Source organism: Balaenoptera physalus, assembly GCF_965194825.1.
Source record: "Balaenoptera physalus genome assembly, chromosome: 6".
NCBI classification, from domain to species: domain Eukaryota; kingdom Metazoa; phylum Chordata; class Mammalia; order Artiodactyla; family Balaenopteridae; genus Balaenoptera; species Balaenoptera physalus.
In genome coordinates this window covers 132,523,794-132,550,538 of record NC_138885.1, presented here as the reverse complement: position 1 = coordinate 132,550,538, position 26,745 = coordinate 132,523,794, and the positions used below count along the sequence as shown (strand labels likewise).

At 44.2% G+C, this 26,745-nt stretch overlaps 1 protein-coding gene across 4 annotated transcripts in view; it reads right to left on the bottom strand.

The window, feature by feature from the left end:
* TRPM8 (transient receptor potential cation channel subfamily M member 8) overlaps positions 1-26,745 on the bottom strand; it is a 108,674-nt gene that overhangs the window by 36,970 nt on the left and 44,959 nt on the right. For 2 of the 4 annotated variants that reach the window (XM_082466281.1, XM_082466280.1), the window contains exons 10-17: positions 17,525-17,627; positions 16,292-16,410; positions 12,405-12,695; positions 10,758-10,853; positions 8,919-9,048; positions 6,996-7,264; positions 4,404-4,516; positions 3,734-3,950 (exon numbers count right to left, since the gene is read on the bottom strand). In XM_082466281.1, coding sequence (XP_082322407.1) covers positions 3,734-3,950; positions 4,404-4,516; positions 6,996-7,264; positions 8,919-9,048; positions 10,758-10,853; positions 12,405-12,695; positions 16,292-16,410; positions 17,525-17,627 — 1,338 coding nt within the window. The remainder of the gene's footprint in view (positions 1-3,733; positions 3,951-4,403; positions 4,517-6,995; positions 7,265-8,918; positions 9,049-10,757; positions 10,854-12,404; positions 12,696-16,291; positions 16,411-17,524; positions 17,628-26,745) is intronic. The other 2 variants (XM_082466283.1, XM_082466282.1) reach the window with 1 other exon arrangement.

Here is a 26,745-nt window from a genome sequence, read left to right as displayed (position 1 = left end):
ACACAGGGAGACACTGACAAGCATGCATTTGACACCCAGACACTATCTGAAGCTGGTAACATCCTGCCTGGTTTTGCTTTTCGCTAACAAGTGTGAATTAGGTTAATTAAGACAGTACCAGGCCGGCAGAACTGATTGAGGAAACCAACCACACGAAGCATTCCAAAGGCCTGAGTCTGCAGACCCGAAAGGGAAACAGCGACCCCAAGTGTCAGAGTCCTGTAATGACAGGAATCGGCAAGGCTGTGTTGTGAAGATGGGGCTCACAGACCACACAGTCAGAGCTGCTCCCAGTCGGCAGGGGTGGCCTTGACCCCAGGCTCCTGACCTTAAGCACAGGCACGTCCCTCACTATCGCCTTAATATGCAGGACTGCTGAAGTCAAACTGTCCCTGACGCAGACGTAGAGAATGGACTTGAGGACACGGGGAGGGGGAAGGGTAAGCTGGGACGAAGTGAGAGAGCGGCATGAACATATATACACTACCAAATGTGAAATAGATAGCTAGTGGGAAGCAGCCACATAGCACAGGGAGATCAGCTCGGTGCTTTGTGTCCACGTAGAGGGGTGGGATAAGGAGGGTGGGAGGGAGACGCAAGAGGGAGGGGATATGGGGATGTATGTATACATATAGCTGATTCACTTTGTTATACAGTAGAAACTAACACACCATTGTAAAGCAGTTATACCCCAATAAAGATGTTTAAAAAAAACTGCCCCTTCAAAAATAACTTTTACAGGCTTCCCTGGTGGCACAGTGGTTGAGAATCTGCCTGCCAATGCAGGGGACACGGGTTCAAGCCCTGGTCCGGGAAGATCCCACATGCCACGTAGCAACTAAGCCCGTGTGCCACAACTACTGAGCCTGTGCTCTAGAGCCCGCGAGCCACGACTACTGAGCCCTCATGCTAAAACTACTGAAGCCCACGCGCCTAGAGCCCGTGCTCCGCAACAAGAGAAGCCACTGCAATGAGAAGCCTGCGCACCGCAGCAAAGACTAGCCCCCCACTTGCCGCAACTAGAGAAAGCTCATGTGCAGCAACAAAGACCCAATGCAGCCAAAAATAAATAAATTAATTTAATTAATTTATAAAAAAAAAAAAGAAACAAACATCTGCATGAAGTCATTTCCATGCCACCCAATTCTGGGTAAGAGCAGAGTACGTGTGAGGAGCTGGAACTCCCCAGTGGAGCTGGTGCTGGATGAGATGGGCAAGTCTTGCAGGTAGGACACCCCGTCCTCTTATTCCCCTCAGTAACTTCATGGTTTATATGTAGGTCAAGTCATTATGCTGTATACCTTGAAAGTATACAGTGCTATATGTCAATAATATCTCAATAAGCTGAAGAAAATAACTGCGTGCAGTAGGAAAGATGCCCATTTAAGGATGGGGAACCAGAAGATCAAAGAAATTAAGTAAGTTACTACCATGCTATTCGCAATTCCTGCTGGTTTTTCCCTTTCTCTCTCTCTCTCCACTTATTTGTGCTCATGACTTATCTGCCCCACTGGGCCTCCCCGTCCACAGAGGATGAGAGGTCTGCTGGTGTCTCAAACAGGATGAGACGCAGGGCTTTCCCCCTGCAGCCAGACAAACCCCTCCAAACTCACCCTTTCATCCTCTTCCTCTGCAAAAGCCAAACTTTCTCTTTGATGTGCCTTTGAAAGGTGGTCAACACGCCCGTGAGCACAGCAAAGGAAGGGAGTCAGGGCCCCAGCACCCGACCGGTCTAGGAGGGAACACGTGCGACCCCGTGCAGCGCCAGCTCCCATGACAACGTAACTCGGGAGGTTCCTAATTTAAAAGTTCTTGGTTAACTTTCTCACAATGGCCAGGGCCCATTCCCATTTTAAATGCTGACTCTCCTTCCATCTTTCTCTGCTTCTCTCCAGCAGGATATTTTCACACCCTGGCTGCTGATACACAGAAGTCAAAAGAAAGAGAGAACTAGCAAGTAAAAGAAGGCCTCTGAGACTATATGGAAGGGGCTGTGGGTTGAATTGTGTCCCCTCCAAATTCATACATTGAAGTCCTACCCCCCAGCACCTCAGGATGTGACCTTGTTTGGAAGTAGGGTCCTTGCAGATGTAATTAGTTAAGATGAGGTCATACTGGAGCAGGATGGGTCCCTGATCCAATGTGATTAGTGTCCTTATGACAAGGGGAGACTTGGACAGAGACGTGCACACAGGGAGAATGCGGTGTGAGCATGAGGTCAGGGATTGAGCAATGCATCTACAGCCAAGGAACAGCAGAGATGGCCAGCAAATCTCCAGAAACTGGGGACGGGCCTGGAACAGGTTTTCCCTCACATCCTCAGAAGGAACCAACCTTGCCCACAGCTTGATCTCAGACTTCTGGCCTTCAGAACAGTGAGATGATGAACTTGTGTTGTTTAAGCCGCCCAGCTGGTGTGCTTCACCATGGCAGCTCTAGCCCTAGCCTTAGCGAGCTAATACAGAAGTGCCCTGGACTGAACTGTGACCACTTGAGCCAATGCCTGGGGCACCCCTGAGGCTGATCTGAAGTCATAGAAACCCTCTGCACGTCAGCAGGACCAGGTCCTGGGGTAGATTTGCTGGTAGACAGAAAGCCTGATAATCTTGCATGCTCAACACACTTCCACCTGTACTCCATCTCCAGCCAGCGTCTGCACCTCCCACCTACTAGGCAAGCAAAGGCAGATCCAGGGCACTGGTACCAGGACTCCTGCCACCCCTCGTGCCCATGGCAGACACTTCTAATTCATTAACATGTTCTCCTGCTGAAAATAGAGGCTCAGAATCTTTCTCAACCCAGGGCTCCTAGAAGCCACCAAAAAAAAAAAAAAGAATCTATTAGAGTTAGCATGATAGTCAAAACAATTTAGGAATCCTATTCCAGGCAGCAACTCTGTGGGGTCAAGAACAGCATCCTTTGCCCCTCCAAATATCTGGTATCACTTGGCACAGTACCTTCCTTTTACACTGTAAGCACCTAGGCCATACGTGTTGAATGGATATGTTTTTGGGTTTGGGCTCATATGGGACAAGAGTGACAGCAACAGCAGTTCTCAAACATTCTGTAAACTACGATTTTAAAAGGATTTTCTGGGATGACTTTTCATGATGGTTTAGGGACAGCACTGACCTTCACCATCAACATTTATTCCTTCAGCAATTATTAACTGAGCACCTGCTACGTGCCAGGCCCAGGCTAATTTCGGATTAAGGGTGGGAAGAGGATGCCAAACAATGCAGATCCCAAGAAACTAGAGAAAACACCATGAATAAATGACATGAACTCCCTGAAATTCACAAGGACGAATATGAATTTCTGACATTGTCAATCTGACACGCTGGGCATTGAGATGCCCTTAGCCTGAAAGTCCTTCCAATTCCCCTGCCACTCATGGTGCTGCCTGCCCCAGTGACGGTAATGACAGGATCACAAATGGCTCCTGATGATGGGAGTGGGTTTAAAAGTCCAAGGTCAATCTGCTCTTTGAACACATTCCTGAGCAATTCATCTCCACCAATTAACGTTAATTAGAGAGCAAAGCTTGAGCTTGGGGCTAGGAGATCTCATGGAAGAGCATCTTCATGTTCATGGGTGGCCACCAAATGAGAACATTAATTTGGGGGCAATAATGACTTTGGAACTTGAGGATCAACTTCTGCTCCCCTTTGGCATTAGGACAATGCCGCTCCCTGAGAAAAGGAGGGGGTGCCCCACGTCGGGGCTGACCTACCTGTCTCACTTCGTCACAGAACAGGACAAAGACCAGCGCGTAGAGGACCAGCTCCGGGGGTTGCGGCACGGGGTGGAAATCCATGAGCAGCACGTAGGCAAAGAGCAGGAGGAAGGCGATGTAGAAGACCACGTTCCAGGAGAAGACCACAAAAGGGGAGGTGAAGAAGGCTACGTAGTGCCACAGGAGCTTCCTGTGCTTGTCGAGGGGCTTCTTCCTGCACCAAGAGGTGACAGCATGGTCACCGTCCTGGCCAACATCACTGCGTGGGCTACACCTCTCCTTCTGAACACAGATGAACACAGACCCACAGCTGGGCCAGGGACAGGTGGTGTCCAAATTGTGTTCTAAGTCTGACCCAGCCAAAATTCAGCCTCGGCATTTCGTGCTTAATAGATCCAAATTCTGCCTCAGATATTGAAGACATGACCCTACTTCTACCTCTTTGAAATCAAACCTGGGGGAAACCCACGGAGATCCCAGACCTAAAGTGCAGGGACTAGAGTGAACATCGTAATTTCCAGGCCTTATGATCCTTTGCACAAGAGCACACACACACAGATACATGTACACACACACAGATGTATGTACACACGCACAGATGCTTGTACACGCACAGATGTATGTATACACACACTCACACACACGATTATGTGCCTTGGTTTCATACCTAAATGATACAAAGCCACAGCCAACCAAGGGTATAATAAACAGACACAGGATAATCTTCCAGTTCTTGGTGTCTCGGGAAATCTCTCCGTACCATTGCTTGGAAAGAAAATTCTACAGGAAACAGAGACAAAGGACACAGGTCCTTATTAATGCAATGACATGCTGGATGGCGTGCGACTTTTCTTCCCAGCCCTCAAACCTCTCCAAAATAAATAACTCTCTGAATTGAGATCCTTATTCTTTTATATTAGTTACCTGCATTTTAAGGGGTTATAATTCAACCATATAAAATTCTGTTTGATTTTCAGTCCTTTTCTACGTTGGGTTCTGTGAACTTTAAAACAGAGGTGTATGAGTCCAAATTCACTAAACCTATGAATTTTAACCAACTCTAATTCTTACTGTGTAAGTTTAAACAAGCACCTCTGCAGCTCCTTTTCCCTGAAAGATCACAAATTCACACGACATCCAGTGCTACCTGCGGGGCCCCAAGGATTCATTTCTGGAGGCAGACAGGTGACACCTGTCAGGAAACTGAAAGGAAGTCGGCAAGAGAGAGACCACTGGTGTCTCAACACCCATTTGAGCTAAAAAGGCATGGAAAAGCTTTCCCCAGACCGTATCAGCCCCTGAAAGGTGGAACAGGGCCTCCTACGAAGGCAGAAATTAGAAACTCGCTCTGTCTCTGACAGCAGCACCGAAAGTCAACACAGAAGGGGTGGACATAGGCTGGGTCACACGGAAGAACCCCGCGGCTGTCAGAAAAAATCGTATTGGGTATTTCCTGGTGATCCGGTGGTTAGGACTCCGCACTTTCACTACCAAGGGCCTGGGTTCAATCCCTGGTCAGGGAACTAGGATCCCGCAAGCCGCACAGCACGGCCAAAAAAAAACCCCACAAGAACAAAAATATCATGTCAATCAGAAGGGACCGGTGTGTCTCCGTGGTAGAGCAGGGGGGGACCTGAGGCCTTCCCAGCACGGTCTGTAGGGCTGGGACCCGGGTGCCCCATCCATACCCCGGTGCATCCCTCCAGGAGAGGACGGCTTCCCCCGAGAGCCCTGCCCCGCTCTGCCTGGGCTTCTGGGGCCGGGTGTGTACTTGGCTCTTGAGGGGCAGCCCCCAGGGAACCGCAAACTGCAGTTGGTGGGTAGATGCTCGGATGGGCAACACTGGGGCAGGCGGCACGAAGCTCCCAGAAGCCCCCAAAGGCAACTTCTCCTTAGCACACCTGTGTCTGCTTCCTTCCCTTCTCTTCCCGGCCTCTCGGCCTCCACTCCCCTCATGAACCTCCTGGACTCACGTCCAGCATAAACCACTTGCAGTCAAATCCTCGTGTGGCGGTCCGCTTCTGCGGGGCACGCCGAGACAAGTAAGGTCCAGTCTTCTTCCCTGTCCCAATCCTGCCGGGGTGATGAGCCCACCAGGCCATCGCCGAGCGGCACCACGAGGCCCTCAGTCACAGAAAGCTCCCACGCTAGCTCGGGTTCCATGGCCACCAGTGACATCTGACCCCACACGTCAGCCTGCCCAGAGCAACCACACTCCCTGGTCCCGCAGGCCGGGCAGGGAGACTTTCCATAAACATCGCTGAACCGGCATCTGGTGGAAACTGTCGGGCCTGGTGAACTTGGACGGGAGCGTGAGTCAACCTCCCCAGGGCCCAAAGCTCTGGGACACCGGCAAGAAGGGGTCTGGGGGCTAAGAAGCTGTGAGCAGAGCCATGAGCAGAGGAAGGGAGCCGTGGCAGCCAGCCGGGTCTCCCAGGCAACCCTGACCCCAGCACTGGCCTCCCTCCAGCCCACTACGACGCAGAGGCTAAACCAGAACAACAGCAAGGCCCCCTGTGTGTCCCTTGTCATCCATGGCCACACTCACTGAATCCACTTGGCTGCAATAGCAAACAGATTCTTTTGTAAACACTGTGCCAGTTATTGGCTGCATGGTATGATGGAAAGTCCGTAAGGCGGGCAATCATCATGGGATCAAATCCCAGCCCTGCCACTTCCTAGCAGCAACCTGGGGAACGCTGCAGAACCTCTCTGAGCTCCTGAGTCCTCCTCAGTAAAATGGGATGATGTCAACCTGCACGCGTGCTGTGAAGATGAAGCGTGATCGCGTGTACGAGGGCTATGCAGACAAGCGTCAGTCCATCCATCTCTTCCCCGTCTTCCTCCCCTTCACACCAGACCCCTCCAGCTGGGACGGTGGGTGGAAAAAATCTCCCCTCCGAAACCTGAGATACCAGGTGCAAACTGCTGTTAATGTAACTTGGGGCAGAAAACGTCTACACTGGCTGAACCCACTTCATACTAGTTTCTCTGCTGCCATTACTACTAGTAATAGTTCTAACAGTAACAGCTACCATAAAGGGCTGGCCCCACTCACATATTATCTCATTGAATCCTCACAGCAACCCTTCCTTTACCCCCTATTATGCCCATTTTACAGATAAGGAAACTAAGGCTCAGAGAGTTCATGTAACCTGGCCCATCCCTACACCTAGTTAGAGATACACTGGATCCAGAGACCCAGCTGATGGAAAGGCCCATTTCTGGGCATGATGTTTGGTGACTGCATGTTGTTTACCTGGACCCCGGGCTGAGCGATGAAATGCTGGTCCGTGGCCTCCACCGCCAGCTCCAAACAGCTGCTTCCGCCCCAGGCTTCACAGGAATAGACCAGGAGCTGTTCCGCCAAGTCCTCGTCGCTGCTGTAACACTCCGTGAACAGCTCTAAGTGACAGTGTCCCCAGAGAGAGGGAAACGGGAGGCAGGGCTGGCCAATACACAGAACTTTCCCGCCCCCGGGCCCACCAGCCACGCCCTGACTTCCACGAAAGCCTGGCTGCGAGCTTCCTGGATTATAAAAGGCAAAGAGAACACCAGTACAATATGATTCTCCGCTGAACAAAGGGACCTGCTTTGGGCACCGCGCACACAGCACAGCGCCCCCTGGCAGCAGGTGTCCAGAAATGGCCACTGAATTGAGCTGCAGTGAACGTGGGGAATGCCCTCTTTGGTGGGGTTCAGCCACTGGCGAGGGGATCCAGACCCTGAGCCCCCCTCCATCTCATTTACCTTCTGTGCTTTCTTGGTGAGGTTCTTTGCAGTTAAGGCACAGTGCAAAAAAAAAGCCAAAATGACGTAATAAAAAACACTGGCCCAGGGCTTCCCTGGTGGTGCAGTGGTTAAGAATCCGCCTGCCAATGCAGGGGGACACGGATTTGAGCCCTGGTCCAGGAAGATCTCACATGCCACAGAGCAACTAAGCCCGTGTGCCACAATTACTGAGCCTGCGCGCCTAGAGCCCGTGAGCCACAACTACTGAGCCCGCGTGCCACAACTACTGAAGCCCGCACTCCTGGAGCCCGTGCTCCACAACAAGAGAAGCCACCGCAATGAGAAGCCCGCGCACCGCAACGAAGAGTAGCCCCCGCTCGCCGCAACCAGAGAAAAGCCCACGCGTAGCAACGAAGACCCAACGCAGCCAAAAATAAAATAAATAAAAATTAAAAAAAAAAAAAACAACACTGGCCTACTGCATTGAGGGTGTGCTTATATTTTGAGACCTTATGACAAACAGATTGGTGTGCAGCTCCTCAGAGAAAATCTTTTAAAAGTCGAAATGCTCGGAGCCATTGCCTAGCTGAAGTCAATCCAAAAACAACGTAATACCTTGAAATTTTTAATATAGTAGAAGAAATAATCAGACACCTTTTCCCCACCACAGAGAGGTTAAATGCATGAACATTTCTTCATTAGATCAGACAACAGACAAACATGCCTGCATTTTGCAACGTGCCACCTTGCAAACTTAAAACTCCCCAGTGGAAAGAAGAAAACTGAGCCGGCCTAAAATTCTCTGTTGCTGCGAGGCAACTGGTCCGGGCCCGCTGAGCAGGGGCAACGGCAAGCTGTGTTCAAGGGCAGGTGAACAGCGAACAGAGGACAGATGTTTCAGGAGCGTCACACTCAGCGGGGCCTCTGCCCTCTTCGTTCCAGGCGATGAGAAACATCGCCCTGGGGGGGAGCTGGGCAGCTCGCCTGTTGCCTTGTGTTATAGAAGCTCTGAGCCTCCTAAGTTTGGGGAGATGTGGGACCACCAACACCAGCCCTTATTCACGTGACCTCGTGGGGAATCGAGGCACGGGGACCAACCCAAGATGCTGCTCTGGCTGCTGCCTTTGCCATTAGTAATAAACCATCTGTGTCCCTAACCCAGGGGTCTGGGGTCTTCTGTCAGTATATGTATAGGAAGCTGGCAGGCTAACCTGTTAGCTTGCACGTCAGGTAAAACCTCACACGTGTCGAGGTTTCTGAATAGCATCCCCCAAACAAAACACCCCGAGGCTTTCCTATGGTGCTGAGTTACTTAGACCTGGCCTGGGTGTGGCCCTGGGCAGCTGTGGGATGAGAGAGCCTATATTTTACCACCTTCATTCCTGGAAAAGTCAGTAAATGCCACCTGGCGTGGCTGTGCCGGCCACGGCTCCCATTCCCAGAGGCTTACCCACTGCTCGGGTCTCGTACTCGTTTGCCAACTCCTCAGACTCCCCTGCAGCATTGATGTCATTCTTCACCTTGGCCAGAGTCTTCAGAAGCTTGCTGGCTCCCAGGGCTGCCAGAGTACAGCCCCTGGTCTTCCAGAGGGGTGAGAATGTCACAGTTAATTCGTAATCCCTTGCAGTCGAGTCAACATCAAAGTCAGACAAGCACAGATTGATGGCAAAAGCAGGAAAAGGTAAAAATCTGAACTGTTCATAATGATTCCCAGTAAAATTTCCAATGTGCACCAAGAGTCTCGAACCTGAATACACTCATAGTCTTGAACATGGAATTAACATACAAAAAGAAAATATCAAGATAAATGCATCACTAATTATTAGAAAAATGCAAATCAAAACTACAATGAGGTATCACCTCACACCAGTCAGAATGGCCATCACCAAAAAATCTACAAATCATAAATGCTGGAGAGGGTGTGGAGAAAAGGGAACCATTTTGCACTGTTGGTGGGAATGTAAATTGATACAGCCACTATGGAGAACAGTATGGAGGTTCCTTAACAAACTAAAAATAGAACTGCCATATGACACAGAAATCTCACTACTGGGCATATACCCTGAGAAAGCCATAATTCAAAAGGATACATGTACCCCAATGTTCATTGCAGCACTATTTACAATAGCCAGGACATGGAAACAACCTAAATGTCCAATGATAGATGAATGGATAAAGAAGATGTGGTACATATATACAGTGGAATATTACTCAGCTATAAACAGGAATGAAACTGGCTCACTTGTAGAGATGTGGATGGACCTATAGAGTCGGTCATACAGAGTGATGTAAGCCAGAAAGAAAAAAACAAATATTGTATATGCATATATGTGGAATCTAGAAAAAATGGTGCAGATGAACCTATTTGTAGGGCAGGAATAGGGACACAGACATAGAGAACAGACATGTGGACACAGGGGTGGGACGGGAGGGTGGGACAAACTGGGAGATTAGGTTTGACATAAATACACTACCATGTGTAAAATAGATAGCTAATGGGAACCTGCTGTATAGCACAAGGAGCTCAGCTCAGTGCTCTGTGATGACCTAGATGGTGGGGGGGGGGGGGAAGGGGGAGGGAGGTCTAAGAGGGAGGGGATATAGGTATGCATATAGCTGATTCACTTCATTGTACAGCAGAAACTAACACAACATTGTAAAGCAATTATACTCCAATAAAAAAAAACATAAATGCAGGAGAAGCTGATAGTTGGACGTGGCAATGGGAAGCCTGAAGACCCACCATCATGCTGTAACAGCTCAGAGGGGGAAATTGGTCAAGGACATGAAGACTGACAATTGTAGTTAGTGAGAGTGTGTGTGTGAATCAATATTCAATACCTAATCTTAGGCTCTAAAAACAGAGAATGCAGCTTCTTTTCAACTGTTCATAAATCATTTATAAAAATCATTATGTGTGGAATCACAATGAAAAATCTCAAACATTTCCCAAAGCAGGCTTTGTACGAGCCCTACTTCCTGCCTATAATGCAAGAAAGTTAGAAATTAATTTTAAATTAAACTTTAAAACCTCCTCCACTTGGCAGACAATCACACATCCACACAAACCTAAGAAGCAGGTGCCTCCTGGATTACCCACCAAGCCCAGAACTTTCCAGGGACCTCCCCTCCCAAACACACCCCTGTTCACATGGAAACAGGCACAACCATATCCACCGACATCAAATATTCCATTTTACTGAGGACGTTTTAGATTAGGTATGTGAGGTTTGAAAGGGTCAGAACAACCACAACCAAGTATACATCTGCCGCAGACTTGGACATTTACCTGCTCCCAAATGACTTTGGAAAGTTCCTTCTTGTTCTGAAGGATGGCCCAGATGAAGAGTGCCTGCAGGGGGTGCCGAGTAATAGGAGACACGTCCTGGGAGGGATTAGAGCAGGGGGTCAGCACATGCAGATGGAGAATCACTTTGGCAGACACACTAGTATAAGAATGAAAACAGGGTCAGGATGCCCTAGGAGAGTGCCCCATGTTTGGAGGGCTCTGTAACTTGGTGTCTGAATCCATTTTCACAGAACAGTGATGTGAGTTTCAACAGAATCTTTGATCTATCATAAAAGACAACGTACAAGTAGATGGAAAGGTATAAAGGGTGAAAAAATGGGCTGACAGCAATTTAAAAACTGAATGACTTCTGACAGGCTGAAGAGAAAGCAGTTCCTTCTCATCATAGAAATCTCTTTCTCATCTAGAAAAATCGTTCTAACTGAATTCTAACTTTCCAATAGTTGAAGTTCAATTATCACAACGTAAAACTAAAGTTATTTCTTTGGAGTGTTATTCAAAGTTACAATTCCTAATACATCAACTAAGAATCCCAGCTCCTATTCAGCCTCCCATATCTTCCAAGGGAACCTTTTCAGATAGAAAACAACTCTATGTATATATTCCTTTTAATCTTCCCTACAGGTTTTACCAAGATCCAAAATGTTTCTGGCACAGTTATGGATACTGTGGAGAGTTTTAACATAAATAGCATCAAACAGCTTTTTAAACATTTCCAATTCCTTCAAACACCTAGCTCATTTAGATTTTTGCAACACACATGTAATAAAATTCTAAAACTATAAAAGATAATGACCTAGTTTGAGTTTTCCCAGAAACAATCAAGCATTTGAGACAAGTAGTTTATTTCGGACATGATTCCAGGAAAACCACTAGGAAACTGAGGAAATGAGATTGGAAAAGAAAGGACCAACAAGTTGTCATGGTAAATAACCAGAGATTAATCCCACTAGGCAACCCTTGGAGCCAGTGTAGGACACAGGTCTCAGAATTATCTCCTCTGAGCACGGGGGTTGCTGAGGTATTTATACACCAACTTCTGGCAGTCACTGGGCTCTGACCAGAGCAGACCTTCAGCAAAGAGTTGCAGGTGCTAGAAACTGGGCCTGCCTGTCCTTAAAATAGGAAATCTTGAGAGAATATAAGTGGTACATCCACAACACCTTCTCAAATGGAAACCTGGATTATCTCTTTACAGAGATTCACTGCCCCTTTTATTCACAAAAGGAAACTCAGCAGTTCTCCAGTTCTTTGCATAGGTAGCAGAGAACTATTTTAGGCAGATCATGTCCAAAAGGCTAAGACATGATCAGGCAGCCAGTCATTTGTCCCCGTTCCCTGCTAGATGCCTTCAGAAAGTGTGTCACACCAAGCTTTGCAATTAGGAAATACTGCAATAACTAGTTGTAAAGATAGCACAAAGAATAAAGCAAGAAAATGCACCACTTGTTACCTCGCTAGGACTTGCTAGCTTAAATAAAGGCAGTAGGAAAAAATAACAACCCCAACATGTTAACTACATGACAGCAATGAGGTAGGGAGTAGGAAAGATGGAAGTAGAGAGATTTTTTGAGGGAAGACTCAAGAGAGCAAAGAATTCAAGCAGACAACTGTGACAGTACACACATGGAGCTCTATGTCTATCTCATCCCTGCTATTCCTGTCTTCCTTCCGGAAGCCTCTTCGGAAGTTAGCAACCAGTTTCCAGACGAACGTGAGGAGGGTGTCATTATAGGAATTCTTGGCAATCTGCAGGTTCCGATACACCAGGGTGCTGAAGTGATTGGAGAAGAGCTCGGTGAGGACGTCATTGGTGAGGAACTTCTGCAGGTTCAAGCCATTCTCCAGAAAGAGGCGGACAAACTTGGGTCTGTCCTTTATGAGAGCCATAAACATGACTTCCTGAAGGTCAGCAGACTGAGGAGAAAGAGCAGACAGAGAATGCACAGCCTAAATCCAATCAAGAAAACAAGGCACCTTCTTTCTCAGCCACATCGAATTTTCAACCTTGAGGTAAATAAAACTTATCTTTTCAGTTGTAACACAATATTAGATTACAGCTCAAACATCAAGATGGGGGAAGCAGCGAGGTGGAATCTTTGAAATCAGCCAGATGTAAGCTTGGATGGGAATTGGTCTCTTGCTATTGTAAAGTGGAGATAATGACACCCACATAAGGATGATGTTGAGGGGCTTCCCTGGTGGTCCAGTGGTTAAGACTTTGCCTTCCAATACAGGGGGTGCGTGTTTGATCCCTGGTTGTGGAGATATGACCCCACATGCCTTGAGGCCAAAAGATCAAAACATAAATCAGAAGCAATATTGTAACAAATTCAATAAAGACTTTAAAAATGGTCCACATCAAATAAAATTCTAAAAAAAAAAATTACATTAAAAAAAGGGATGATGTTGATCAAGAATTGATCCCAGTGTCCGGCATAAAGGAAGCACTCGCTCCATTAGGGGGCAGGGGGCTCACGGTACAGCTCGCACCATTTCTCTGAGGTCTACACTGGACACCAGTTGTGAGCCAACCACCAGCCAACTCTTCCTTCTGTGCCATGGGGTCGCCCCACTGCCCTTCCCATGCCACGAGGCAAAGGCCTGGTCATGTTACATAACCATGAGTCACTGGAACACTTGACAGTGATACCTGGTTATTATTTGTCTTTACCTCTACTGTCTGGGCTCCTGATAATCCTTATCCCATAGAAGCTTATTAAGAATCTTAATAAAGATAATTAATGTGTACTTCAGACACAAACCCGTGGTCCACGGGCCACACCAGACCCGTGGTCCACGGGCCACACCAGACCCGTGGACAATCAGATATGTTCTGATTGTCCTCCATACTATTTCTTACAATTTGATTCTGTTGCCAACATTAAAAATTAGACAGTTCATAAAAATCCACATTGCCAGCATTAAAATCCAGATTCACAAGTAAATACCAGAAGCTCTGACGACACAGAGAACCGTCAGTTGGAGCCAGTTGGGGCAGCTCCAGGAGCCTGGGCACTGTAGCCCTGGGCCCCCCACTAGCCTCGCTGCTGCTCCCCCAGCCCACTGTCCTCACTTTAATGGTCTGAGCGCTGGTTCAGGGGAATATCCCCTGCCAGGGGCAGCATTAGCGGTTTCTGTTTCTGTCTGATGTTGGTCTCTCCGGGATCACACATTGCCTGCAGAGGCAACTGCCAAGGGTCCCTTGAGTCCCCACACTGTGGCTCCAGGTGGGATAGGGACAAAAGGAGGTGGCTGCCCTGATAATCTGCACTGCTAACAAGTTCCCAGGTTATTCTCATGCTGCCCCGCGTCCAGGGACCACCCTTTGAGAACCACTGGCATACGGGGAAGAGAACAGCTTTGCAGTCAGACACACGTTTGTTCCCAAACCTTGGTTCTACCATTACCTTATGTGCGACCTCGAACAAGACTGTGTCTCAACCTCAGTTTGCTCGTCTGTAAAATAGGTGCTTGTGGGGATGAAATGAGATAACACAGGTCAAGATGCCTTCAGAGATTCAAGTTCGGAGCAGGCCCTCAAAAGAACATCAGAATGGCCCTCCTGTGGTACCCATGGAGCCCTGGCTTATTAACCAGCAAAATGAGATAATCCCTGTGATGGCTGGCATGATGGCCGAGTGAACTAACACAGTGAAGCTGCTTTGTGCACTACAAAAGGTTATGCAAAGATTTTTAGTTACTTTTAAACAAAGACTTTTATACGGCTTAATATGTGCCAGTGTTCTAAGCACTTTAGAAATATTATCTGATTTAATCATCATAACAATCCAATGAGGTAGCTACCACTATTATTACCATCTCTGTTTTCAGATGAGCAGTGGTGTGCTGGTAAATATTTTACAACCAACACTCTGGAATAAAATAATAAGCCCTGATTTGTAGTATTTGACCATTGCTACAGTGTAAATGCTCCCAACATGGCCAGTCTTCGGCTACCATGTGACATCATTGACTGCACAATTGGGACCCAACACAGAGCAGCATGTACGGTGTTTCCCGAATGCAGATACAATTGACATAACCTCCAGAGTATAGATCAGAGTAAATGTAGTAAAATAGTTAGAAAGGGACGAGTTTGATTATTTATTGCCTTTGTTTTTAATAAAATTTATTTAGTTCTAAGAGTATAGTATTTGATTTTTAATGATTGTATTTAACAACCGACTCAAAAATCCCTAAAAATTTTAGCAGTCAGCTCTTGCTAAAACCAGTATGAACTGACCCCAATTCATCACTGTACAAGGAAACTGAGGAAGGTTAAGTAACTTGCAGAGGTTAAGTCTCGCAGATGGGCTGGCTCCAGGGTCCATACTCTAAACCATTATGTCCTTCACTCAACTATCTTCAGCTGAGTTAATAAAATTAAATGTACTATTCAATGCATGCCTGAGTTTATGTTTATTTGTACCATCTGATGTCACTTAAATAGAACATTTCACACACAGGGGTTCATTTCTGAATCAATTACCTAGATTTACATACAGTTCTGTTTTCCCTCAACTAACTAAAGGCTTGCCATGTGAGATAGGGTTCATTATACTGCAAAAACCAAAGATAATGTTTGCTAAAGGAATGAGTAATTTAAAAACCCATAAGCCATGACTTTATTTGGATTCTATTATTAAAATTGATCATATGTAAGGATAAATGAAGTCTTCATCTTTGATTATATGATAGGCCTAAGAGTGTTTTCACTGCCCACCAGTGACTGAAGAGCTTAAAACAAAGAAGCCTCCACCTTGCAGATCCAAGTGTGATGGTTTACAGTTGTTCCTACAAAACAGAGCTCCTAAGGCAGATCTCACTTTAGTTGTACCCAAGAGGATGCTGCTGGAAAATGCAGTCTTACAACTCTCATCAAATTCAAAGTGAGAAAAGTCATTCTACTGGAAAAAAGTACAGATTTTCTGGACATACAACTTCCATATTGGAGGTACTCATTTGCCTGGGGGAGTCCTGATTTTCTAACTCTAAGATATTCATTGTATGTCTTTAATCAACTTGTTCTATTTTTCTCTTATGCGTCTCACTGCTGACAATTCTCTTATGAGAACTTGGCTAAGAAGGTGGGGCAGGGCACAAAATGAGTACCGCTGTCTGGATTTTCAGTTGAGTTACTTATGATAAACCCCTTTCAATCATCCTGCACTTAGTTTCCCCACATTTCTGTCCATCAACTCCCAGGAGGAAATCTGCACCTCAACACCTCGATGGAGAATCGCCTCTCACATCATGGCGGAAGAGCTATAAATTTTGGATGGTAATGGTGGATTGATGTTACCTTACATTAGTGTATTTGTTTTTATTATCTCTTTGCAAGCAACCTACTAAGTCAATGTTATTATCCCCTACTACAGAGGAGGAAAGTGAGCCTTGGCAACACCGATGTACCAGGACAGAACAATCCTTTACAATATTCAAGAGCAAAGACCCTGTCAGAAATGGACCAGACCTGTCACTGGAATAACCCAGGAGGGCCTCCTATGTACCTCCCACCGGCGGTCATTGGTGAAAATCTCATCACTGGCTAGGTCCAGCTGGTTCCACTCCAGCAGAAGTTTCAGCTGCCCATTCCAGTTGTCCTTATCTTGTTCATTGGTGCTAAAGGCTGTAAGAGGACAGGGAAAAAAATCAACTCACCAAACGCCCAGAAACAAGAGAGTCAGAACCATTCCATATGGCCAATTATCACAGCCATTTATCAAAGGAGATTCTAAGCATGTTCTCTTAGAATCAGACACTCAGAGCTGTCATTTCACTGACAGTTTATTTTCACTCAATCTTATCCATATTCTATATGTCCCAAAGTATGTAATGTGGATCAGTTTAGGTGATAATATCTTTCCATTTCATGTCCTAACAGTGTAACTATGGTATATTGATATTTTTCCATAGATTCAGATTCCATAAATGGCACATTTCCAGGACCACATCTGACTTTTACTATATCTAAATCTATGACATAATGAGCTCTATTATAACAATATTCCACTTGTCTTTTTCAGAGCTAATAATTTCTGTACCTATGTATCTCTACAGATATAGTCCCATTTTAATAAATATCCTTACAACCAAATTTCTGACAAGCAGAGTAAGAATGATTCTAATGAATAGCTAATGCTTAAAGTGCACATCTCTTGTGCCTTGCCCTGCTCTGCATGCCTTAAATATATTAATCAGATGGCTCAACTCTATGTGGTCTTTGCCAGGGGTCTATTTATTTCAAGTAATTCCACCTTGATGGGATTCTCAGACAGCAAAGTTCACACATGAGGATTTTAAAACTCAGGTTCATTCATAAGCATAGGAGATGTGTTAACCCCTGAAACTGGACGCAAAATGATCTATGTGTGTGTGTACGTGTGTACACAGATGTGGAATCCTACGACAAAGGTCTATAGCTTTTATCATATTCTCAAAGTGTCTGAGACTCAGATAAAGATTCTAAACCACTGTTAGAGACAGCTCTTTGGAAAGTACTGTGATCATATTTAACTGATATTTTGATGACATAAAAAATTCTTGTTCTGTTAAATATATACAACCAAGGAGATTTAACTCAGCAGGTCAATACTAGTTATTCCAACTTCTAATATATGATAATCAAAATTAAGTGCAAGATTATATTTCTGTAAAGCTGTTTGAAAAAATAAATGGAAGCCATTAAAAGCCACAGAAAGCAACATAAAGCTGAAACTTCTACAGGAGCTAATTTTACTCACCTTTGTACAATGCATAGGAGATAGCATTGCTCACAATTTCATCCCCAGCTTCTTCTATTTTAATAACGGTTAATAGGTGAGAACTTTCGTGAATTTCTTTGAGCTGGCAAGATTTAAAGAGCAGAGCTGTCAGCCAACTGATTTCAGGCACAAGGAGCATAAACTCTCTTTTGGTGAGGAATATTTTATTCCATTTTTTTAAAGACCACCTATAGGAATGTTCCAAATCTCCTTCCCTCTTCTACAGCGCCTGTACCCACAGCATCTAATTTCTAAATTGGAATAGTGAGCCCTTGACCACAATGAGAATAAAGTACTGGCTCTACAAGGGCACATATATCAACAAGTCCCTATCAAAAAGCTGAGAGAGGAACTCTCCTACATTGTTGGTGGGAATGTAAATTGGTACAGCCACTATGGAGAACGGCATGGAAGTTTCTTAAAAAACTAAAAATAGAGCTACCATATGATCCAGGCATCCCACTGCTGGGCATATATCCAGAGAAAACCATACTTCAAAAAGATACATGCACCCCAATGTTAATTGCAGCACTATTTACAATAGCCAGGACATGGAAGCAACCTAAATGTCCATCAATGGAAGAATGGATAAAGAAGATGTGGTATATATATATATATATATATATATATATATATATATATATGATGGAATATTACTCAGCCATAAAAAAGGAACAAAATAATGTCATTTGCAGCAACATGGATGGACTTAGAGATTGTCATACTTAGTGAAGTCAGACAGAGAAAGACAGATATCATATGATATCGCTTATATGTGGAATCTAAGAAATAATGGTACAAATGAACCTATTTACAAAACAGAAATAGAGTCATAGATGTAGAAAACAAAATTAGGGTTACCAAGGGGGAAAGGGGGACAGGACAGATAAATTGGGATTGGCATATACACACTACTATACATAAAAATAGATAACTAATAAGAACCTACTGTATAGCACAGGGAACTCTACTCAGTACTCTATAATGATCTATATGGGAATAGAATCTAAAAAAGAGTGGATTTATGTATATATATAACTGATTCACTTTGCTGTATAGCAGAAACCAACACAACATTGTAAATCAACTATACTCCAATAAAAATTAATTTTAAAAAAAAAGCTGAGAGACTCATTGACTAGGGATGTGTGTGTGTGTGTGTGTGTGTGTGTGTGTGTGTGTGTGTGTAACACATGGTAGGTGCTCAGTTGTTGAATGAGTGAATAAATGCGGAAAAGACAACAGAAGACCACAGAAATCATCCGAGTGTGGACATAGGGCTTAGATTATAGGAAGGAAATTTCAGTGTGAACAAAAGCCAAGACAATTTGGTGACTGACTAAAGAGATGAGGAATTCACTATATTATCCTTTGTGATTTTTCTGTAAAGTTTAATTTTAAGACACTTTTTAAGATTCAAGAGCTTGGGGAGAGGAAGAGCCCTTGATTCCACGGATTCAGGCATTGGCAAGCTTGGTGGGAGCTTGGCAAGGAAGAGCTCCTTCTGGAGAAGGAAACAAGTCTGGCTGTGGTTAGATTGAGTTCAAGATGGTGGTGGGTTTTCCTGGCAACATTTGGAAATGAGGGCCTGAAACTACAGAGAGTTTCAGCTGGATGGAGAGGGAAGCCTCAGGTCAGGCTGGAAGGGTGAAGATGTGGACTAAAAACGGCCCTTGCATATATCCAGAAAAGACAAAAACTCTTAATTCAAAAAGATATATGCACCCCAATGTTCATGGTAGCACTACTTACAGTAGCCAAGACATGAAAGCAACCCAAGTGCCCATCAACAGATGAATGGATAAAGAAGATGTGTGTGTGTGTGTGTGTGTGTGTGTGTATATATATATATATATAACTGAATCACTTTTCTGTACACCTGACACTAACACAATACTGTCACTCAGCTATAGTTCAATTTTTTAAAAAAAAGAAAAAAGAAAAGCTCATGGATTTGGACTTTAGGAGGTGACCTCAAGGCTGCAGTTTCCTGGGAAAAATAGTGTCGGAGGCCCTAGTTCAAAGGACATCTGAGGGTGACGAGGAAATAAATGAAAACGGCAGGGAAACACAAGTCACGGTGGGTTTGATGGAGAGAGGAGGAGGGGCTGACAGCAGGAGGGGAAGAGCCCTCTCATTACGCTGGCAGCCTTTGTTCAGGCAGAGGAAAGGGGTCCAGCCAGAAATGACAGGAAGGGAGGGGTCTAGGTCCCAAAATTCTGGGGCACAGATGGGGATAAGCAGCACAGATGGGGTGAGATATCTTTTCCTTCAAAATGAAAAGGAAGAAGGAGAAGGTGACTATGGATACAGAGCAAACTGATGGGACCCAGAGATGCTGGAGGGGCGCCTACCTCATCCCCCCTCCCCACCCACATACTCTCACCTCCTCGGATCCTAACCCTCCACTGCAGCCGGTGTGACCTTGACTGAATACACTTGAATCACACCTCACCCTGCCTCAAACCCTGCAGTGACTTCCCACTACACCTGAACAAGAACAAAACCCTCAAAAGTCCTCCAGTTTCCACCCACAGTATCCGCCCTCATTGCCATCTTTCAACTCCTCAGTAGCCATGCTTACCTCACATCTCAGGAACTTTGCACCAAACAACCCCAGCCCTCACCCTTGAACCCCACCCATCATTCAGACATGGCTCCCACGCCACTTCCCCTGAGAAGCCCTCCCTTGAAAGGCCTTCCACACCAGGCCAGGCTCCCTTGGCTCAAGCCCTGTGTATCCATGCTAACTTTCTTCAGAACACCCTTTCTGGTTTGAAACTATACAATACATTGTATTGTAATCACTCAACATGAATTTTTTTCAATTTCTGTGTTCTCTCTGAGGACAAGCACTCCCTGTTGCATATACTATTCTTTCTGAAATGCCTGTTCCAATACCAGGCATACAGTATGTGCTCAATAAATAACAACTAAACAAATCCAAGTGTTTGAAATGAATGAATGAATGAATGATACCTTGGTTGGCTGATAGACTGGGAGACTCTGAAGGGTCAAGTTCTTGAGAAGGTGGGGAGTAGGTACAGCAGAATAACCATGAGAGCACTGCTAGGGGAGGAGGGCCTGGTCCCAGTGGGGAAGAATACAGGGTCTCTTGAAGAGGATGAGAAACCATGAGGTCAGGTTTGGGGGCTCTTTGTCCACATGATCAGTGAGGTCACCCACAATTACCCTGGGAGGTTGCTCAATTAACATTTGATTGGAGATTGGTTCAAGATGGCAGAGTAGAAGGACGTGCACGCACTCCCTCTCACGAGAGCACCGGAATCACAACTAACTGCTGAACAGTCATCGAAAGGAAGACACTGGAACTCACCAAAAAAGATACCCCACAACCAAAAACAAAGGAGAAGCCACAATGAGATGGTAGGAGGGGTGCAATCACAATAAAATCAAATCCCATAACTGCTGGGTGGATGACTCAAAAACTGGAGAACACATATACCACAGAAGTCCACCCACTGGAGTGAAGGTTCTGAGTCCCATGTCAGGCTTCCCAACCTGGGGGTCCAGCAATGGGAGGAGGAATTCCTAGAGAGTCAGACTTTGAGGGCTAGTGGGATTTGACTGCAGGACTTTGGCGGGACTGGGGAAAACAGAGACTCCACTCTTGGAGGGCACACACAAAGCAGTGTGTGCATCAGGACCCAGGGGAAGGAGCAGTGACCCCATGGGAGACTGAACCAGACCTACCTGCTAGTGTAGGAGGGTCTCCTGTGGAGGGAAGGGGGCAGCTGTAGTTCACGGTGGGGACAAGGACACTGGCAGCAGAAGTTCTGGGAAGTACTCCTTGGCGTGAGCCCTCCCAGAGTCCACCGTTAGCCCCACCAATGAGCAGGTAGACTCCAGTGCTAGGTCGCCTGAGGCCAAACAACCAACAGGGAGGGAACCCAGCCCCACCCAGACAAGCAGACAAGCGGAATAAAGTTTTACTGAGCTCTGCCCACCAGAGCAACACCCAGCTCTACCCACCACCAGTCCCTCCCATCAGGCATCTTGCACAAGCTTCTTAGATAGCATCATCCACCAGAGGGCAGACAGCAGAAGCAAGAAGAACTACAGTTCTGCAGCCTATGGAAGGAAAACCACATTCACAGAAAGACAGACAAAATGAAAAGGCAGAGGACTTTGTACCAGATGAAGGAACAAGATAAAACCCCATAAAAACAACTAAATGAAGTGGAGGTAGGCAACCTTCCAGAAAAAGAATTGAAAATAATGATAGTGAAGATGATCCAGGACCTCAGAAAAAGAATGGAGGCAAAGATCGAAAAGATGCAAGAAATGTTTAACAAAGACCTAGAAGAATTAAAGAACAAACACCTAGAAGAATTAAAGAACAAACAAAGAGATGAACAATACAATAACTGAAATGAAAAATACACTAGAAGGAATCAATAGGAGAATAACTGAGGTAGAAGAATGGATAAGTGACCTGGAAGACAGAATGGTGGAATGCACTGCTGCAGAATAGAATAAAGAAAAAAGAATGAAAAGAAATGAAGACAGCCTAAGAGACCTCTGGGACAACGTTAAACGCAACAACATTCACATTATAGAGGTCTCAGAAGGAAGAGAGAGAAAGGACCCGAGAAAATATTTGAAGAGATTATAGTCAAAAACTTCCCTAACATGGGAAAGGAAATAGCCACCCAAGTCCAGGAAGTGCAGAGAGTCCCAGGCAGGATAAACCCAAGGAGAAACATGCTGAGACACATAGTAATCAAATTGACAAAAATTAAAGACAAAGAAAACTTATTGAAAGCAGCAAGGGAAAAATGACAAATAACATACAAGGGAACTCCCATAAGGTTAACAGCTGATTTCTCAGCAGAAACTCTACAGGCCAGAAGGGAGTGGCATGGTATATCTAAAGTGATGAATGTGAAGAACCTACAACCAAGATTACTCTACATGGCAAGGATCTCATTCAGATTTGATGGAGAAATCAAAAACTTTACAGACAAGCAAAAGCTAAGAGAATTCAGCACCACCAAACCAGCTCTAAAACAAATGCTAAAGGAACTTCTCTAAGTGGGAAACACAAGAGAAGAAAAGGACCTACAAAAACAAACCCATAACAATTAAAAAAATGGTAATAGGAACATACATATCGATAATTACCTTAAACGTGAATGGATAAAATGCTCCAACCAAAAGACACAGGCTTGCTGAATGGATACAAAAATAAGACCCATATATATGCTGTCTACAAGAGACCCACTTCAGACCTAGGGACACATACAGACTGAAAGTGGGGGGATGGAAAAAGATATTCCATGCAAATGGAAATCAAAAGAAAGCTGGAATAGCAATACTCATATAAGATAAAATAGACTTTAAAATAAGGAATGTTACAAGAGACAAGGAAGGACACTACATAATGATCAAGGGATCAATCCAAGAAGAAGATATAACAATTATAAATATATATGCACCCAACATAGGAGCACCTCAATACATAAGGCAACTGCTAACAGCTATAAAAGAGGAAATTGACAGTAACACAATAATAGTGGGGGACTTTAACACATCACTTACACCAATGGACAGATCATCCAAAATGAAAATAAATAAGGAAACAGAAGCTTTAAATGACATCATAGACCAGATAGATTTAATTGATATTTTATAAGACATTCCATCCAAAAACAGCAGACTACACTTTCTTCTCAAGTGCGCACAGAACATTCTCCAGAATAGATCACATCTTGGGGCACAAATCAAGCCTTGGTAAATTTAAGAAAATTGAAATCATAACAAGCATATTTTCTGACCACAACGCTATGAGATTAGAAATCAATTACAGAAAAAAACGTAAAAAACACAAACACATGGAGGCTAAACAATATGCTACTAAATAACCAACAGATCACTGAAGAAATCAAAGAGGAAATCAAAAAATACCTAGAGACAAATTACAATAAAAACATGACAATCCAAAACCTATGGGATGCAGCAAAAGCAGTTCTAAGAGGGAATTTTATAGCAATACAAGCCTACCTCAAGAAACAAGAAAAATCTCAAGTAAACAATCTAACCTTACACCTAAAGGAACTAGAGAAAGAAGAACAAACAAAACCCAAAGTTAGTAGAAGGAAAGAAATCATAAAGATCAAAGCAGAAATAAATGAAATAGAAACAAAGAAAACAATAGCAAAGATCAATAAAACTAAAAGCTGGTTCTTTGAGAAGATAAGTAAAATTGATAAACCTTTAGCCAGACTCATCAAGAAAAAGCAGGAGAGGACTTAATAAAAAAAAAATGGAGAAGAAAAGAAAAAGGAGAAGTTACAATGGACACCGCAGAAGTACAAAGCATCCTAAGAGACTACTACAGACAACTCTATGCCAATAAAATGGACAACCTGGAAGAAATGGACAAATTCTTAGAAAGGTATAACCTTCCAAGACTGAACCAGGAAGAAATAGAAAACATGAACAGACCAATCACAAGTAATGAAATTGAAACTATGATTAAAAATCTTCCAACAAACAAAGTCCAGGACCAGATGGCTTCACAGGTGAATTCTATCAAACATTTAGAGAAGAGCTAACACCCATCCTTCTCAAACTCTTCCAAAAAATTTCAGAGGAAGGAACACTCCCAAACTCATTCTATGAGGCCACCATCACAGTGATACCAAAACCAGACAAAGATACTACAAAAAAAGAAAATTACAGACCAATATCCCTGATGAATACAGGTGCAAAAATTCTCAACAAAAGACTAGCAAACAGAATACAACAACACATTAAAAGGATCATACACCACGATCAAGTGGTATTTATCCCAGGGATGCAAGGATTCTTCAATATATGCAAATCAATCAATGTGAGACACCATATTAACAAATTGAAGAATAAAAACCATTTGATCATCTCAATAGATGCAGAAAAAGCGTTTGACAAAATTCAACACGTATTTATGATAAACACTCTCCAGAAAGTGGGCATAGAGGGAACCTACCTCAACATAATAAAGGCCATATACAACAAACCCACAGCAAACATCATTCTCAATGGTGAAAATCTGAAGGCATTTCCTCTAAGATCAGGAAAAAGACAAGGATGTCCACTCTCACCACTATTATTCAACATAGTTTTGGAAGTCATAGCCATGGCAATCAGAGGAGAAAAAGAAATAAAAGGAATACAAATTGGAAAAGAAGTAAAACTGTCACTGCTTGCAGATGACATGATACTATACATAGAGAATCCTAAAGATGCCACCAGAAAACTACTAGAGCTAATCAATGAATCTGGTAAAGTTGCAGGATACAAAATTAATGCACAGAAATCTCTTACATTCCTATACACTAACAACAAAAGAACAGAAAGAGAAATTAAGGAAACAATCCCATTCACCACTGCAACAAAAAGAATAAAATACCTAGGAATAAACCTACCTAAGGAGGTAAAAGACCTGTACTCAGAAAACTATAAGACACTGATGAAAGAAATCAAAGATGACACAAACAGATGGAGAGATATACCATGTTCTTGGATTGGAAGAATCAATATTGTGAAAACGACTATACTACCCAAAGCAATCTACAGATTCAATGCAATCCCTATCAAATTACCAGTGGCATTTTTTACAGAACTAGAACAAAAAATCTTAAAATTTGTATGGAGACACAAAAGACCCCAAATAGCCAAAGTGGTCTTGAGGGATAAAAACGGAGCTGGAGGAATCAGACTCCCTGACTTTAGACTATACTACAAAGCTACAGTAATCAAGACAACATGGTACTGGCACAAAAACAGAAATATAGATCAATGGAACAGGATAGAAAGCCCAGAGATAAACCCACGCACCTATGGTCAACTAATCTATGACAAAGGAGGCAAGGATATACAATGGAGAAAAGACAGTCCCTTCAATAAGTGGTGCTGGGAAAACTGGACAGCTACATGTAAAAGAATGAAATTAGAACACTCTCTAACACCATACACAAAAATAAACTCAAAATGGATTAGAGACCGAAATGTAAGACAGTACACTACAAAACTCTTAGAGGAAAACATAGGAAGAACACCCTTTGACATGATTCACAGCAAAATCTTTTTTGATCCACCCCCTAGAGTAATGGAAATAAAAACAAAAATAAACAAACACGACCTAATGAAACTTAAAGGCTTTTGCACAGCAAAGGAAACTACAAACAAGACAAAAAGACAACCCTCAGAATGGGAGAAAATATTTGCAAGTGAATCAACAGACAAAGGATTAATCTCCAAAATATATAAACAGCTCACGCAGCTCAATATTAAAAAAACAAACAACCCAACCAAAAAATGGGCAGAAGACCTAAATAGACATTTCTCCAAAGAAGACATACAGATGGCCAAGAAGCACATGAAAAGCTGCTCAACATCACGAATTATTAGAGAGATGCAAATCAAAACTACAATGAGGTATCACCTCACACCAGTTAGAATGGGCATCATCAGAAACTCTACAAACAACAAATGCTGGAGAGGGTGTGGAGAAAGGGAACCCTCTTGCACTGTTGGTGGGCATGTAAATTGATACAGCCACTATGGAGAACAGTATGGAGGTTCCTTAAAAAACTAAATATAGAATTACATATGACCCAGCAATCCCACTACTGGGCATATACCCAGAGAAAACCATAATTCAAAAAGACACATGCACCCCAATGTTCATTGCAGCACTATTTACAATAGCCAGCTCATGGAAGCAACCTAAATGCCCATTGACAGACGAATGGATAAAGAAGATGTGGCAGGGCTTCCCTGGTGGCGCAGTGGTTGAGAATCTGCCTGCCAACGCAGGGGACATGGGTTCGAGCCCTGGTCTGGGAAGATCCCACATGCCACGGAGCAACTAGGCCCGTGAGCCACAACTACTGAGCCTGTGCGTCTGGAGCCTGTGCCCCGCAACAAGAGAGCCCGCGATAGTGAGAGGCCCACGCACCGCGATGAAGAGTGGCCCCCACTCGCTGCAACTGGAGAAAGCCCTCACACAAAAACGAAGACCCAACACAGCCTAAAATAAATAAATAAATAAATAAAATAATAATAATTTTAAAAAAATAAAAAATAAAAAATAAAAAAAAAGACGATGTGGCACATATATACAGTGGAATATTACTCAGCCATAAAAGGGAAGGAAATTGGGTCATTTGTAGAGACATGGATGGGTCTAGAGA